This window comes from Lampetra fluviatilis, chromosome 6 (assembly GCF_964198595.1).
Source record: "Lampetra fluviatilis chromosome 6, kcLamFluv1.1, whole genome shotgun sequence".
NCBI lineage: Eukaryota > Metazoa > Chordata > Hyperoartia > Petromyzontiformes > Petromyzontidae > Lampetra > Lampetra fluviatilis.
Genome location: NC_136280.1, coordinates 8747403 through 8765292, shown reverse-complemented (window position 1 = coordinate 8765292; position 17890 = coordinate 8747403). Strand labels below are relative to the sequence as shown.

The window sequence follows — 17890 nt, the reverse complement described above, 5'->3', positions numbered from 1 at the left end:
TGGGTTTTTCGGTAAGCGGCCGTCCATAAATGACGTCACGCACCTAGGGGGGGTTGGGGGTCAGACATTTGTGACGATGTGTGACGAGGGGGGGGGGGGTGAGAAGTGTGACGTCACATCAAAATGTGCAACTTTAAATAAATATAGACAACACGTTCTACTTAATTAAATAGACTTTTTAATACATGTTTTCTCCTACAGCATCAGAGTGCAGCGCCACATTAAATACGCACTACAATGACAATAGTTTAAAGCGATTTGAAGCATGTTTTATTTTCAAATGGAAATATGGTTTGTGACGTCATATTTGAGAGGGGGGGGGTCTGACTTGTTGTGACGCCGTGTGATGAGGGGGGGGGGGTAAAAAAATCGTCCAAAATTACGTGACGTCATTTATGGACGGCCCCTAAAGCCACGTAGATAGATCAAATAATAAAGACCCCAAGAATATGAATTCCTGCAGTCACGAAAGCTTTAAGTCAAGATTTAGCCCAGGTAACTCTTGACTTAAAGCTTTAGTGGCTGCAGGAATTAATATGCTAATTTATCACATTAACATAACTAGCCCCGCCCACTTCGTGAATGACCCTTGGGCTACACCCATTTCATTATTATTACACGCTTTTATCTAACTCAACAATGCTTGTCATTCAGAGAGGCAAGGCCTCGCCATGGGAATGTGGAATGTATACCTCTGGCTCATGATCGCCAAGATAATTACAGTAAGCACGGACAAATGCCTGTCCCTTTGAAATAAGGAAAACCCCAGCAAATGATATTTTATTTATAAATGTAGTATTTTCTATAAATATAAATATAGTATTTTCCAAACCACGCTGCATTTGTTTAACCGATTACAGTAATCCTATTTTCCTCCAAAAAAAATCTTGTAACTCAACTGCAAACTTGAAATACTTATGTCATACTGATGACAAGACTATATTCTATCATAAAAAAAACAATCCAAAACATTTTTCAACATTTTACACGCTTTTATTTAACTTACTCTGTGTGTTGTTGTATCCTAAAATCTTGTAACTCAATTTCAACCGTATTCCCAATGTCGTATCGACTGCAAACTTGGTATACGTATGTCGTCATACTGATGACAATACTATTTTCTATCATTAAAAATAAAATATATATATTAAAACAATCTTTTTTACGGATCTAATTGTCCACGCTCAAATCACGTTGGCTGTAAATCACCACGGTCCCTTACGTCACGGCAAGCCACAGGGAGCGATGGGGGAAGGGGGCAGGGGGAGGGGCAGCTCGGACAGTACATTTCATTAAAGCGTGTTTTTAAAAAAGTTATTTTAAAATATGTTATTAAACCTTTAAAACAGTCTGCCTCAGAAGCTTTCCTAACTTGATTTCTGTGTCGTGGTCAAATCTTGTCATCAAAATTTTGTCTCCTTCCTGTTGTCCAATCAATTGCAAATTGTGCACACGTACTCAGATCCGGTGACAATGCATGCCTGTATCAATGAATCAATTAATTCGCTACTTTAAAGCAATTAACATTTTGTATGGACGCCTTATTATTTATATATTTTTGTGTGTAGGTTAAAAACGCCGCGGTCCCTAAAGTGTTGAATCGGCTCGCACAAACCGACGTCGCCATTGACCCCACTGCACTTCTCGACCCGTGAGTTAAACGAAGTTGTTATTCTTGGTTCTTTCGGTAAAGTCACGTAAAAGGGAAATAATAAAATAAAAAATGTATTATATTTATATTATATCTTGGTTCTTTCGGTAAAGTAACGTAGAATGGAAATAATAAAATAATCTAAATATAAAACAATAAAAATTATCACGACGTTTCTACTGCAACACAATCAATCGTCATCAGGTGTGAAATCCACAGCAAGAAAATAAAAAAAAACCTTTTTTATGATGTTAAAATTTTAAAGAAAACCTTTTTTTAATTTGTTTTGCCGTGGAGTCGAAACGTCGTGAGAATTGTTATTTTTAAATATTTTTATTATTTTATTATTTCTCTTCTACGTGACTTTACCGAAAGAACCAAGAATATGAATCCCTGCGGTCACGAAAACTTTCAATCAAAATTTAAACGAAGTTGTTATTTAAAGCGTTGCTTTAAAAAAATAACTTGTTTAAAGGAGTTTTTTTTTAAAGCGTTAATGATATCGGTTTTCTTGCACGACGTTCGATCGTTTATTGGAATCAATCAACGGCAATTGTTAACTTGATGAGGAAGGTGGTTATTGTGTAATTGTTAGATTGTGCGGTGCCAGGTTCACATGCGTGCTGGGTTAGGGGTGACGATTAGGGGGCTCCGTGCCCCCCCCCCAGAATCTCGCCCAGATCATCGGGATCTGGGCGAGATTCTGTGACTGTAACGGCGTGATCCCCAGAAGCTGGATAGGTACTTGAATCGATTGTGAGTTACATTGTTTGTTTAGGTCTTGGTTGACAGGTAGGTTGTTGTTGGCGAGTGTGATTTGAGGAATGGGAGTTTATTTTTGTTAATTGTGTTTTGTGCACCAAGGCCGTAATTATAATAGAAATAATATTCATAATTATAAAAATCAAATATTCTCAATGTCCCCCCCCCTCAATATATTGCAATAAAAATATTTTTAAAAATAATAATTGCGATGCTATTTAAATAAAAACAACAATTTGCTAAACCTTGTCCACAATATCTGGACTTGTCTTCATATAACAATGCATAGATTTATGTTTATATGATTGTGGTTATGGTTGTACTTTATTAATCTCTATCCTCTGCCATTTAAATACAATGAAACAAGAAAAGGTAAAAAATGAAAAACAGCAATGTAAATTTCGATTTAAAGCTTTCGTGACTGCAGGGATTCATCTTCTTGGTTCTTTCGGTAAAGTCACGTAGAATTGAAATGATAAAGTAATAAAAATAAAATAATTAGAATTGAAATAATAAAATAATAAACATAACGTAATAATTGTATTATGTTTGATTTTTATTATTTTATTATTTCAAACAGCAATGTAATACAATAAACTACAAGACATTATTGTAAAAAATAAATGAAAAGTCAATCCCATGTGTTAGTGAATTTTTAAAATATTAATGGCAGGAAATTAATATTCAAATTTAGATTTTTTTTTTTCTGGGGGGGGACCCCAGACATCCTGGAAGATGTGGTCCCCCCCCAATGTTGACTCCATGGCTACGGCCTTGTTGGGCATCACTGCCAACATCGTATCACCAAATAATTTAGTTTAGAGTGTACATGGAGTTTTTAAAAGTCGATCACGACCAAAGCCATTGATAACCACGAGTTTTCCAGTGCATCCGATGTTAGGAGCTTTAGATGGTAGATACATGTAGATTTGCTGATGTCATATGACCATATGCAGACCTTACATTTAACATGCATTCCTCCAGTTACATATATTATCTCTGATATCTGGATTGAATCCGCCCAATGTGTTTACGCTGCATTGGGGTGCCTTTACCAAGACAGCTGATGATCAATGTCTTTTTGCTCGACGTGACAAATATTGAATACTGTGTGTATGTTGCACTTCTTTCGCACCGTACGTAGCAACCGTGCTAATCGGAGGTGCTATTTAGTATGGCTATGATATGTGTGTGGAGGGGCGGGGGGGCATGGTAGTGCTTAACGCACTGCGATATGAACGCGTCGGCATGAGTTGTTAATCCCTGCCACGTCGTGGCATATCGACCCGGTACTGGGGCAGCCCACGTTTACTTTGCCAACACGCACTTTGGAGCGTGGTGAAGTATGGTCAAACAACGCCCACCACTGACAGCCGTGGGGGGAGTCCTTTATCCAGCAGTGGATTGACGCAGGGTTGTAAAGCAGATCGACTGCCTTTAACCCAGTGTCCATTTTAACGTCTGCAATTTTTTTGTGTGAAAAGTGTCATTGTTGCAATGAAATAAGGCATTCTTTACACTCACAATTGTTGCATTGCATTTGGCTTTATTGCAGGATATTAAGCACCACAAATAATGCTTATTTTTACAACGTTTTCAGGTGTAATATTGCGTTGTGAAATCACCTGCCCAGCAAATAAATAGTGCGTCGTTAAAGCTGTGAGGGTCGCGTTCGTCCGCTGCGCAAAACGCCGGATAACAAAGTCGCAGTCTGTACACTCGGTCTCGTTCATCATCTCTTGGCCCTCATCCAGCAGTGGATAGACAGAAGGACTGTCACATGTACGCCATCCCTTGAATGTGCAGCTTCTGTAGCCGGTGTTATCCCATTGTGTTGGACTCACAGCAGCAGGCTGTGTGGGCCTTGAGCAGAGACCTGCCCATTTGATTATATTATCTACATTCCAATTATCTTGCTGTGGAATGAACTCATGAATACATTACACAAATGTCATCCCTGTGCATCCATGATATATGCCCAGAATGTGCAATTATAGTATAGAGTTCATATTTAACAAATGTGCTACGTGGGAAAGGAGAGATGTAGCGTGTTGGTAAACAGACCTTAAACGTTAAAATGTAGCTTGCTTCCTTAAGAAAAGGAACATTACATTAGTTTTTTTAAAATTACGTTATTCATAGTCGCTGGATCATAACTGTTAACCAAAAGTTGCTTCAGTGGTTATTTTAGATGTAGTACATCACCACGGGGCCAGTCGGATAGTACTGGGGTGGGCATATCTTAATCCCACACCTCCGATTAGCATGATTGGCTACGTACGGTGCAAAAGAAGTTCAACATACTGTATTATTAAGCATGTAACGACTAAATGGATTAATTATAATGATTGGAGGTCACGGTTTGAGTTGACAATAGATTGTTTTTAATCTGGTTTGTAAAGTTGAGGACCGTTTAACCCAAACGAAACATCAGCGTATGATGAAAGAATTCTCATGCGCACGATCCCGATTCACGATGGGCATAACCATTTATTTAATCCGATTTATAATCGATGGGTCTTTACAGGCCTGCAGTGTATAAACATATATACCTGTGTGTGGAATGCGCCCTAGAGGACACTCACCGCAGAAAATGAACCTTGAGATTGGCTTTCTGTGCAGGGGAAAGATGGATCGATTGCTGCAACACAACAATACCCCCCAAGGATGGCGACGACTTGTAGAGGGGGGGGGAAAGGCCTTCATCCAACAGCGGATAACTCGAGGCTCCTGATGACTATGATGACGACTTGAGTGTATAGACCGTGGCTTTAGTCCATGGGCCAGAACAGAGATTGGTACCATCTCATGTAGCGCACCTTTTTGTATGGCGAAAAAGGGGTGAAGTATTTCATAACCCACCCATTTAAAATCGGGTTTTTTATTTATATTTCACTGTTATTGGCCGCACATGAATTGTGGCCGCAAAGGTTATATACGGCCACCTCGGTTGTTACCCAGACAAAGAGATTGCATCTCGTTTGGGCCCATGGACTTTGGGTTTTTGGTGCCCACGCTCCAACCCCCTCCACGCAGTGCGCGCACACCGCTGCTGGGACGAGGAGGACGAGGTGGCCGTGGTGGGGGGGGGGTCCTCGCTCAGCACTCGGTAAACCGGCGCAGAGACTGCACGCGTGGCGCAGTCGCGCCCCACGCCTGGTGCTTGCGGTACTCCCCGCGCTCCAAGCAGTACTGGCGGCCGCGGTACTCGGGCTCTTCGTACGCCACCCAGGCACCGCCGGACACCACGCGCACCGATTGCACGTCTTTGCGGCCCCAGCGCGCCTCCAGCACCGGGCAGTCCTCGCTCAGCTCCAGGCAGTCGCCGGCGAACTCCGCCTTCTCGTACAGGCGGATGCGGTGGCCGCCGCTCGCCTGGAAGAGAGACATGCGATCAGCAACTCGTTTCTTTGGAACTTTTATTTTGCGTTTTAGTTTGTTTGTCCTCCGATTAGCACGGTTGGCTATGTGCGGTTGCGAAAGAAGTTCAACATAAATCTTGACTTAAAGCTTTCGTGACTGTAGGAAATCATATTCTTTGGGTCTTTCGGTAAAGTCTGCGGTTTGAACTTCGGCATACATAATATATCCGCTATAGGATAAAGGCCTACTCAAGATTTTGCCATCTACTCGCCATTCCTGCAATGGAACAACCCAACTAGCCCCCCTGCACGCGGCTTTGTGTCGTGGCTTCGTTTATACGCGGCGGTGGGTGCTCGCTCGAGCGTCCTCCCTCCTTTCGCTGCTACTCTGTCATTGGTCTCGACCACTGTCGTCATCCCTTCAACCATCCTGTTCTGTCAATGCCCACTTTTCTTTGTCTAGTTGAAATATTTTTTTTATGAAATACATATTGTCGGCAAAATACCCTGATCAAACATCTGCTGCAATGGTATCCAGGGCATCGATTTACTATGCATAGCAAACACGTAATGACCCGTTTACAAATTTGATGTCTCTAACTTGTGTATGTTCTCTAATCCACACATGTCTGAGGTTTGAATTCACAACCCATATTGTTGGGAGCCTGCCTACATGACAATAGACTTTTTTGATTTAAAGCTTTCGTGACTGCAGGGATTCATCTTCTTGGTTCTTTCGGTGAAGTCACGTAGAAGGGAAATAATAAAATAATAAAAATAAAACATAATAAAATACAATTCTCACGACGTTTCGGCCACAACGCAAGCAGCCGTCCTCGGGTGAAGAACAGGGCTGTCGGAAAGACAGATGACAATAGACCTTGTATATCCATCCTGTATTTTCAAGGGAGTGTTTGCGCTGTGGTTTGCACACTGCGCTATGTACCTGGAGACCTGAGTTTGATTTCTGGCCATGGCGGCAAGTGATATCTGGCCTGATCCTAGGTGCCATCCACTTCACCAGCCCGCACTGAGCAGCGTGGTGAAGCATGACTGACATGGCGTGGGTGGCCTTCATGCGTCAGTAGATTGAGAATGGGAAGACGGTTAGGGGATTTTTTTTTTAAGTTTTCAGTTAATGTACGGAAATGAATTTGATTGCTTAATTTATAACTTCTGCAAAGTGCAAATTTAGTGTTCTTTGCAGTTTTGCATGTCAGCTGCAGCCAGAGAGGAATGAGGCATAAAGTGAGTGAGCACAGCGCTGCATCTTTGAAATCCTGAAATGTTCATCCTGTCATGGTTCTTGTGCCACTTGGCACTCTTGTTGCAATCACTAATAATTTTCGTTTCCAGTCGGCAGTTGATTTATTGTGAAAATGATGCAGACTCATCATCCATGATCTACCCACTGTTGCATAAAGTCCTCTTTCCCAAGCCGTCGCCACCACTCTGTCCTGCTATGCGACATTCAATGTAGACCCTACCCACTAGCTGTTTTCATCCCCTCAATGGAAGTGCACTTAGATGTGGTTCCCTACTATTCCTACTACTGTGTTTAAGTTGCAACTGCCAGCTGTCATCTCTTCTAACAGCGTGTCATGCCCAAGGCTATGTACAGAATCTTAAGTCAACATGATGTTAAAATTGCACATGTACACAAATTCCACGTTTCTCTTCCTGTATCAAAGTACAATTCCAAGCGTGCACCTCGCCCAGCTTTTTAATGGACTGGTACAGCTTTTGTTCCCAAAAAAGCTGTAACAAAACACTCTAATCACGATAACTCCTTAAATCAACGCATTCACCGCTTGAATCTTAAGCCACGATGTGGCGGCTCTTCCTACAGTACCTATCAGCACCGTAGGAAGTGGGCCGATTGCACCTCAAAAACTCTCAGATCTGGGCCAAGCGCTGCCGATATGCTGCTAAGGAGAGCGCAAAAACCACACCGGGGTGGACACCCAGAGGACAGGCGCATCGAAAGAGGTGGTTTGAAGTGGTGAACCTGGATCTGAAGACCTGTGGAGTGGACGTCGAATTTGCCCAGGACATGAGTATGGGTGGGGAAGGAGCACCTGGAATGCTAACTACCACGTGAAGAGGGGAAAAGATTCCAGGAAGAAGGACGAAAGCTGTTGGCTCTCAGAGATGGCAAGATTCGAACCGATAAAACCGCGCTGGCCTGTCGGCTCCTCTGTCCTCAACTGGTGACGGATACAGTCGTGTCGGTAGAAGCAATGCGAGGAGTAGATGTGATTTTTGCCCAGGAGAGGGGTATGAGTGGAGGATTAAGACGAGGAAGGCAGGGCAGATCCAAACTTTGAGTAGCGAGGAGGGGGGGGGAATGCCAGGAAGAGAAGTGCGGTGGGCGAAAGCGAGCGATGGGAACCTCGTATTTGTACCTGGCGGAGGATGCGGCAAGACAGGATGTACTGCTCGCCCTGCACTTGCCACTGGGCCGGGTCGGCGAACTCGCCGGGCGACAGCACGTGCATGGTGCCCGTGAAGTCCTTCCTCTCGTACAGCACCCAGGTGCCGCTCTCGATGCGCACGGAGCTCACGGGGCCCTGCACCATGGCCTCCAGGTCGGTGCAATCCACCGTGTTCTCATACTTCCGGCCCTGGAAGTTGTTCTTCTCGTAGAACACGATCTGAGCGCCCCCGACAGACAGGAACACGGGACGGGACGGACGATTTATGATGACTTGTCTGAGCACCCGAGTAGTAGAGGTAGGCAAATGGATGGAGAGGCATGCAGAGACATACATGAAGGAATGACATGGACGAATGCTAGACGGTTGTAGTTTTTTTTTTATCAATTGATGGAGTGACATGAATACAATTCCATACGCCAGTTTTCCATCGTGGCAATTCGGAGCCTCCTTGTCAATCCACTGCTGAATGAAGGCCTCCCAATGCCGTGTCGGCCGTGGGGGTGGGTTTGCCAATACTTCAACCACGCCGTGACCGAGTTCAAAGCACAGTGCTCGCAGGCCCAATTCATTGCACAGGTTCAGAATTATCGTGGTTTGCACACCCATACAAAATGATGCTCCATACAACCTTGTGAGTCGGTGCTCATGCTTTTTGCAAGCATCGATTTAAGGCTAGCCACGTCACACAAGTGGGTGGTGTGGCCGGAATCTCGCCTGGCCTCCTCTTGTTACCCTCGGCTCTTAGGTGTTTACCATGCAGCAGCTCCTCTTTTTTTCAGGTCGATTCGACCTAGGGGAGGCCAAGACAAGTTCTGGTACAATTTGCCACTTATTCTAGATTTGAAGTTTTCGTGACTGCCGGGATCCATACTCTTTGGTTCTTTCGGTAAAGTCACGTAGGTATAAAATAAATTAAATCACGACGTTTCGGGTGCAACACAAGCGTCCGTCATCAGGTGGGACAACCACAGCAAGAAACAACTTCAGCAATGTGTTTCTTGCTGTGGTTGTCCCACCTGATGACGGACGCTTGTGTTGCACCCGAAACGGCGTGATTTAATTTAGTTTATTTTATACCTACCTGACTTTACCGAAAGAACTTGCCATTTAATGGTAGCGCAGTGGGTAAACCACCTTACCATCGCATACAAAGACAAACACAAAGATCCACCAAATAGCCTTCTCACCGATTTCAGTTAGCGAACACCGACTTCAGTTAGCGAACCCCTATTAAGGTCGGCACGACGGCGTGGGTGGCCGGCAACACGCCCGGCAATCTTTGTCTCTCCAGTGCTTATGTTTACACGCCAGGTACTCGTTTTATGGCTGAATCGACCACGGAAGAGGCCCAGGACCAATTAAAAAATATTCGCCACTGTTTATTCGTCGTGAAGCGGAGTCAAACTCTGTTCGCAGGGCTGGCAAAGCAGTGCGCTAACCACTGCGCTTACCACTCCCTACGATAGAAACCCGCAGGCACGCGCACACAAAAACAAAGACAAGTGCACAAGACACGAGCTTGAGATATTGTACCTTTCCCATGGTGATGGTTGTTGGAGGCAAGTCTGTTTCGGGATGAAGTTTGAAATGGCGAGGGACGGGCCTTTTATACTACGCAGTGTACACTGGCCTAATCCTGAAGCAAAAAAAACACAATCGTGTTTGTGTCTGCGAGGCACAATGAGCGAACATCTGGGAGAGGGGCCAATGGTGATAGTCATAATAAGCCCACTTTATTCGCATAGGAGCACGGGGCATTGAGGGGGTGGTGGGGGGGGGTATTTCGGACATTCATTCAAACCCTCTCCAATGCGCTGGGTTTCTGGATTTTTTTGCGACCAACTGGCACGCGTGGCCGCTGTGTTTGGCACTCAAATGCGCTTATGTAGAGCATTTGCTTGTAGAGTAGAGCGTCGGCATGCACTATTACCACCCAAATTGGCAGACGAATATATGCGGACGCGGGTGGGGTTTTTTTTTGTAGGTGTGCTGCTTCTGTCAGTAATGCGATTTTTTTTTGTTATTAGGCCAGCAATCTCATTGTATTTCATTCCACGTGAAATTACGATGATCGTTGCACATTTCGTGCGTGAGCACACCGCGCATTCTCTCCACGAACTGAAAGTAATGCAGTTACCGTGCGGTTGGGTCACGGATAATTGCGTGCAAACTCGGTCCTGTGTGGGCACATCATGATGGTATGATTGAACTGTGTGCAATTATAATATTACTATGTATAACATGCGTGTGTGCATATGCATATCACTGCGCTGCGAGTCTGGCAACCGGCGTTCCTTTTTGGGACGACTGCTAACAGCAGTAGGTCGGTGATCCCTGAACTGGTGTTTGACCTCTTTTGAGTTGATAGAGCCTTAAATGATTACCTGGTGCAGTGTGTAAGACATCAGCACTGGTCGGACAAAGGTGGACCGTCATGCTATTCATACCTGTCCCCTTGTGCACCATGCAGACCTCAATAGGTGCTTGTAAACATCATCCCCAATGGAATTCAACTATACAGGCTTTCTTTGTTGTCGTTGAGCCAGATATAATTTCATGTACATTTAAATTGCATACCTGTCGACTTGTGTTTCTGAAAGTTTTTTTGGCCCACGGACCACCCAGCCCCCCACCTCTGGTGACAAAACGCATTCACTTCTCTCTATTAACACCACTAATACAACATTATTAATGTTACCGGAACATCAATTTGTTTTTGGTTTTAAACACAGCTTTAATTTTTCTTTTTTGAGGTTTGGCATTTAGATCTGACGTTTAATCAGGGTAGTTTACCTAACTTATTTTTTTGAATTAAATATCGTAACTAAAATATTAATTAATGTCCAAACCAAAAAGGTAGAAACGTCGTCATTTCCGGATCGAACCTGGATTTGCATCACAGCCCCGCGGTCCACCTGGAGGACCATCACAGCCCAGCTGATGCTCCAGGGACCGCACTTTGATACCCACTGCTGTAGTGGAATGACTGACGGATGGCTCGTTCATTACTATGGCCAAATACATCAATATTTGTATAAATGGGGCCAGGAAGATGGCCATCTGCCGGATTTGCCAACCGCTACCCAAACACTTCCCCTGAAAACAATATAGAACACATGATGAGTATAATAATAAAACATAACATTATGTAATGTTAAAATATTAGTCAGGACTGAAATTAACTTTTAATTATACCTAACATCAAGCAAAAAAACAATGAAACGGTATAAAATAATCACAATATTGCTTCTTTGATTAAACACTTTTAAAGGTGGTCCTAATTTAGGATGATTGAATAATGTCATTAACGATTGTTATATTCTATTCGTGTGTATGCCAATGTTCAGGATCTCGGTGGCAATGTCGAGGTCTGCTAGCCACGAGAGGGCTTCAGGAGAGAGTTGGTGTAATTTTTCTGTTCCTCCATTGGACAAGTAGTGCAGACTACAGCAGTATAACCATGCGGTCCATGGTTTGGGTTGCATGGCCACAATTGCTCTCCTGTGGCTTGTGGCTTTAATTTTCCATTTTTTAAGAAGATGTGGACATCGACCTGGTGATGTTCTGATGCGGTTGATGGTTACAACACCGCGGTGTCTTCGATGGATGAGGAGGAATGTCAAAGCCTGGAGGTGCGATGTTTGGGTCTCGAATGAGGAGATTATTCTGGACATCAACGTAGCTCCACCGTTCGCCAGCGTTCTTCCGGATCTGGGTGAGATTCTAGGATGGTGACTGCACGATTTTGGAAGGGCGATCGGGAATTGAGTGGGTGGCGAGATTCATTGTTGAGGTATTGGTTGATGGTTAGGTTGTTGTTGTTGGCAAGAAAACGGATGTTTGGTGCCAGAAAGTTTGCCAGAACTGGGAGCCCCGGGGGGTTGGTGTCTGTTTCATTGTTCTGGTTATGATGCGCAAAGCATTTATTTGTGCATCTAGCAGTTTTGTGTAAGAGCTCGCGTACCAGACTCGAGCACAGTACTCTGCATATCAATTGAGTTCTTCCTGCAAGTATCTCTATCGGGTCGATTTATTGATTTGGTCTTTCACAAATCTTTTTTACGTGGGGCTTAAAGGTCATGCTTATCCATGTTACAACCCATTGATCGATATCTTGGGGCGGGGGTCATAGCACATTGGACGTCCATGGAAGAACACATCAAGAGTCCATCAGCTACACGATTGTTCGTGTGGAAAGCGCTTGTGGTGACTTTGGAAGGATTTTGTTGCAGTCTCCCCCGATGGAAATATTCCTCCGGCAACATTTTGTGAGCTGTTAGAATATTGGCGATGTCCTCGAGGTTTGTGCACTGTGCAGCAAGAGCTATGTAATCTACATTTATGAACTTGCGAGATGGTGTAGATGGCAGGTCACATATATATATGAATGTTAACTTGTGACGGAAATAGTACCGGGCCTTTGAGGGGGAGACCGTCGTTCATAATTCTCTGGCGGCTGTGTTTGTCGGTGAGGTCTACCCTGAAAGTCCGGTTGCTGAGCGTCGCCACGATTACGTCTGCAGTAGAACGGAATCTGATGATTTTATCCAATTGCTACAGCAGGCGATGATGCCAAGCGGTGTTACAGACAGCGGAGGGGACGATCATTGGAGTGTCGGTTTTCTGTTGACGCGGAGCGTTTAGCTTGTGGGAGGAAAGACAGAAATACCCAGAAAAAAAATCCCACCACATGTACGCTGGCACAATACTCAAAGCTCTGACACAAAAGGATTCGAAGGTCTACCTTGATGCACTGCTTCAGTTGAGTCACCCCATGCCTCAACAGGTTTGGAAGCTTCACAAAATCCTCGCGTGATTCACCAAACCTCGCCTATAAAACGCCGGAACTTGGCCGTGCGCAACTACACGCGGCTTTAAAAGCATGAACGTACCTTAAACTGTCGGCAAACTACGAACTAAAATTAGGTTAAAGCAATGTGCAATAGTAAAGTTATTCGGATAGGATACAACATGTTCTTAGTTTTGTCCAAGTCGTCGAGTCACAAATATGATTTATGTAAATTATTAATGATTTTGCTCGAAGTTTTCAAGCAGTTGCCATCGCTCCCGATCTTGTCGTGGGCACCTGCACAAGAGTTGAATTCAATGCATCGGATCATGTTTGTAAGAATCAGTTTTTCTTGACTTAAAGCTTTCGTGACTGTAGGAATTCATATTTTTTGAGTCTTTCGGTAAAGTCGCTGAGATAGAACCTATCTGCGTGACTTTACTGAATGATCCAAATAATTTGTTTTTCGATTCACATAAAGTACCTTCAAACATCCTCCATGACTGAGGGGGGGGGGGGGGGGGGTGCTTTCATTAGATAGTTGGTGAAGTTTTAGATTTTTACAACAATGCATGAATAAATAAATGGATTGAATCAAATCGCAATCCTGAATCGCAACACTTAATTGGAATGCCTGCAATGCCTGGAATGCCTGGAATGGGCAATATGCGAATCATTGCAACCAGTGTGAGTATTGTTGACAAGAACTCTAACAGATGGCTGTGCATTTCGTTGATGGGAAAAAGAATGGGGAAAACATGTTTTTGTTGACTTTAAATAATTCCGTTGGTAACTCTTGCAGAAATGTTGTTTCGGAACAAGGAGGGGGAGCTCCCAATGTTCTGAGTGGATGGCTCTTCTCGGTAACTTTAAGACAAGCCAGCGGCAGTTAACAGGTCGCAACACTGCAGACGAGACCGGAGAAGTTGAAACCGGTGCACAGTTGACCTGTTTTCTGCAAATGCTGCTTGAAAACATTGGTCTGGGGAGGCTCAAGGGGCTGATGGCCTCAAATGCGATCCCCAGTGATATATCAGCCATTCTCATTGGGTAGGTTGATGGGCATCAGCTTTGGTGCAGATGGCCGCTCTCAAAACAAACCTCTCGTTGGCTGTGGGCTCGGCTCCTGGCACTCAGTCCGGCGTTCAGTTTGGGCTCACGGCGTTTGAAATCGCCCGGTTGGAACATTGTCACGGGTAGTAAGGGGACCATTGAGATTTGACGTTTTAAATAATAATTTTAATTCTAATTTTTAAAAGGACATTATGTTTTCTGTCATTTAACTGTGGTTCGTAAATGTGTAGTTTTAATGTTGGGGTTAGAAACACCTTAGTCTGGGCTGTGGTCTCCAGTAGCCTGCATGAAAAAATGTGATAAAGTTTTTTTTCCCAATCCTGGCCAGCTGCCTCCATAAACCTAATAAGCTGAACGGTGCCACACTTGGTGGCACAATCATTATAACTCTGACTTCTGGGTATGCTACTGCATCCTATTGTTTTTATTTTTATTGTACTTGGGTTGAATTTTTTGTTTTAATGCTGTCTGGATTTGGATGGAAATTATTCCAATATTTTCAAACTTGGCGTTAGATTTCTTATGACCCTGGTTCATATTCTAACCCTGGTTATCAGTACCTCTACCGTGTGATCTCTTTATCTGGCAAAGTGGATGTTAAGGAAATCGTAATTCCCAACAAGGCTTTCGGCTTTGGGAAAACCATTCACGCGAATGTTTGCTTCGGATTTGTTGGCACACAGACGCGGGCTTCTTCTTGCCGATGTTAATGTTTGGTTCGCCCTCTGGTGGCCGTGGAAGAATTGAGCAACAAAACAAAAAACATTCGCTGCCTTTGCCAAACCCTCCTCGTGTCCGGGCCTTCGACTGCCCTCTCAGCAAGGCCGTAATTATTACACTGGTCAACACACTTTTTCTGGCATAAGGTATTCCAACGGTTTGAAGGTAATTTTGGGGTGCCGATTCAAAATCTGGCATCAGTTTTTATCTATCGCATCAGGTTTTTGAGATATCAAATATTGCATTTTCAATAAAAACTGCAGAAGAAAAATATTAAATAAATGTGTATATCTACATAAAATTATATTATAAACACACTATCCTAAAAATACAGCACCATATTTTAACACTAAAACAGTCACTGACTCGCAACGACTTGCTATCATAAGTGACGGAGTTAATTTCGGGTAAAATCAATGAAAATGGGGTATGCCGATAGCATAAAAATGAGATGTTGACCAGTGTAATATATATTTGGGGGACACATCCCCAATATTCAAATATGCTCCATGTCTCCCCCAATATATCGCTATAAAATAGATTTCTGTTTATATGATTGTGGTTATGGTTGTACTTTATTAATCCCTAATCTCTGCCATTACATACAATGAAACAAGAAAAATTATAAAGGAAAAAACAGAGCAATGTAATACAATACAATACACTATTAGACATTATTGTAAAAAAAAAAAAAGTCCATCCCATGTGTTAGTGAATTTTTTTTTTAATATTTGAGGCAGGAAATGAATTTAGAAATTTAGATTTTTATTTTTTTTTCGGGGGGACACCAAACCGCATCAAACAGTTCTGGGATGAACCGTCGGCGTGACGAACGAGGTTGTAATCTCGCCTCGTGGGTTTAAACGTCAGCGGCGCGTTATCGCTTCGACACCGACACGCCTAGGGTTGTATTTGCTGCGACTTTTGAATGCAGACCCATTGTAAAAGTATAGGCATTGTGCTGCGTTAACAACCCCGCACTGTGACCGGCGTGGTCAAAGTATGTGGCCAAACGCAACCCCCATGGCCAAACAAGGCGTGGGTGAAGCTTTTGTCCAGCAGTGAGTTGACGAACAAGGCTGCGCGAGATGGACACGACTGTGCAACATACCAGGCTCCAGGAAAATAACACGCAATTATCCGTAATGGAGGGTTTTTATTTTGAGTTAGATCGCGTAAATATATAAATGTGTCGTTAAAACCTGCCGCCACCCGACACGGCCAATTAGTAAGGGTTGGCACGTAAACAGAACGTGGCCAATTCGTCACAAATACAGCACTAGTGTGTAGTGTATAGTAGTTTATAGTGTAGTGTAAGGTGTAGTATACTAGTACAGCACACCGGTGTGTTGGAGAGCCAAGCCACAACATTTACAATCCGAGTACGACGTTTCGCCAGTAATTACAACTAGCTTCATCAGGCGACCAGCCAGATTTCTGGAGAAGTCCACCTGTTTCGTTCCTTTATATAGAGGCGTAGATATGGTGACCCACAACTTCTGCGTGTTAAACTCTTGTGCAAATTGTGTGCGGGGGGGGGGGGGTGTTAAACATGCAATTAGTCTGTGCCATGTTGTTGTGAGCATTGCAGCGAAATTCCACCACATCGTCCGTCGTTGTCCTGTGCCCTCTGCACGAGTCAACCATAACGGATGAACGCCGCCTGGCGGTCTCTGACCGGAACGCCTGCCGCTACGCATTAGATTAGAAATCTCCGAGTGAACTTTCGCCAGTCTTTTTATTCTCCTGCCCCTTCCAGACACATGCAAACGACGTCGTGAAAAAAACTGGATATTTCGACCTGAGAAACGTCGCTCAACCGCGTCGTATTTCTTCAATCCGCCGACGCAGAGAGGCTGGGTCCATGCGTTTGTATTTGTGGATTGACTATTGCGCAGTGGCTTGCTTTTTGGCGGTGGGGGGGGGTCGTTCCGAGTGTAAATGTCCTCCTGAGCAGGTTGCAGACTACGGGCAGCCAGGGTGCTCGCTCGCACCCCGTTGCAGGCTTTGTGGTTAATGCAAACATGATTCCTTGTAAAGGTTTTCAGTTTGGTGTTTTTAACATCGTAACACCTGTTTTGTTGCCATAAAAAAGGGGAAAACCTATTCTCACTTCCATATCTGTTTCACAACTTCACCAACCCACACGGACCAGGATGGTGAAGTATGGTAAAATAGCCCCCCTGGCCGGTATGGTGTGGGGAGGGGGGGGGGCCTCATCCAGCAGTGTATTGACAAAAGGGCTCTACGTGTACACAGATGCCAGGCTAAAAGTAATAGCTGCAAACAAACAAGTTGTAGGATTTTCAGAAAACATACATGAGGTTCATATGTATGGCACTAACAACTTATACTTTCCTATACTTTGCACTCCTATCATGCTTTTGTATTGTTGTTAGATTTTGACCTGCCCCGACTGGACATCTGTGATGAAGAGCTTTATAACTCATCGGATTCCTCCAGTATAAATAATTATTCTGATATGAACAGAATTTTAGCAACCTTTTGGCTTCGGTGTCACACTCAACTTGTTTCACTGATGATGGGAATTGTTTATACAGTATATATATGTTTAAGTTTAGCATGACACTTTAAAGCCGTTTCGAACTTTAAACTGAAATGTAGGCTGAGCACAACCAGTTACCCTCTGGGCTGTAAATGTTGGCGGCCCGTGTAAGATAAACGAGGACTTGTACGTTGGTTAAACAAAAACACGTCTTTCGTCTATTCTGTCGGGCACTGGTCCAAAGTTCTTCTTCACATTATTCTGATAATTAATCCAGTGGCCGGGGGTATAATTAGAACAATCCAAACCCCACCCCCACATTTCTCTTCGTCCCATATTACCGGCCACAGGTCCATTGATAAGAACAACTTGGACTCTAATATAAGTAGATATTTTTAAAATCGTAAACTTGTATTACACTACACAATTTAATTTTATAGCCCTTCCTGTGAAGACCTCCAGAATTTAAATCGGTCACTTAGCCAACACTCGTGTACTGTTTTCAGATAATCGAAAAATACTTTGTTTGATCTGACACCACTGCTCCCTGTGCATGTGTAAGCCAGATGACGTGTGTGCATTATAATG

General features: G+C 43.7%; 2 protein-coding genes across 2 annotated transcripts in view; one reads left to right on the top strand and one right to left on the bottom strand.

The window, feature by feature from the left end:
- Nucleotides 1-17890, top strand: part of LOC144933124 (aldehyde dehydrogenase family 3 member A2-like) — an 82842-nt gene that overhangs the window by 59591 nt on the left and 5361 nt on the right. The window lies entirely within an intron of this gene.
- Nucleotides 5503-9755, bottom strand: LOC144932913 (gamma-crystallin S-like). Its single transcript, XM_078857310.1, has 3 exons — nucleotides 9747-9755; nucleotides 8181-8429; nucleotides 5503-5788 (listed from the first exon to the last, which is right to left on the bottom strand). Exons 1-3 carry the CDS (start codon nucleotides 9753-9755, stop codon nucleotides 5513-5515), a joined length of 534 nt encoding a protein of 177 aa, XP_078713436.1. The 3' UTR covers nucleotides 5503-5512.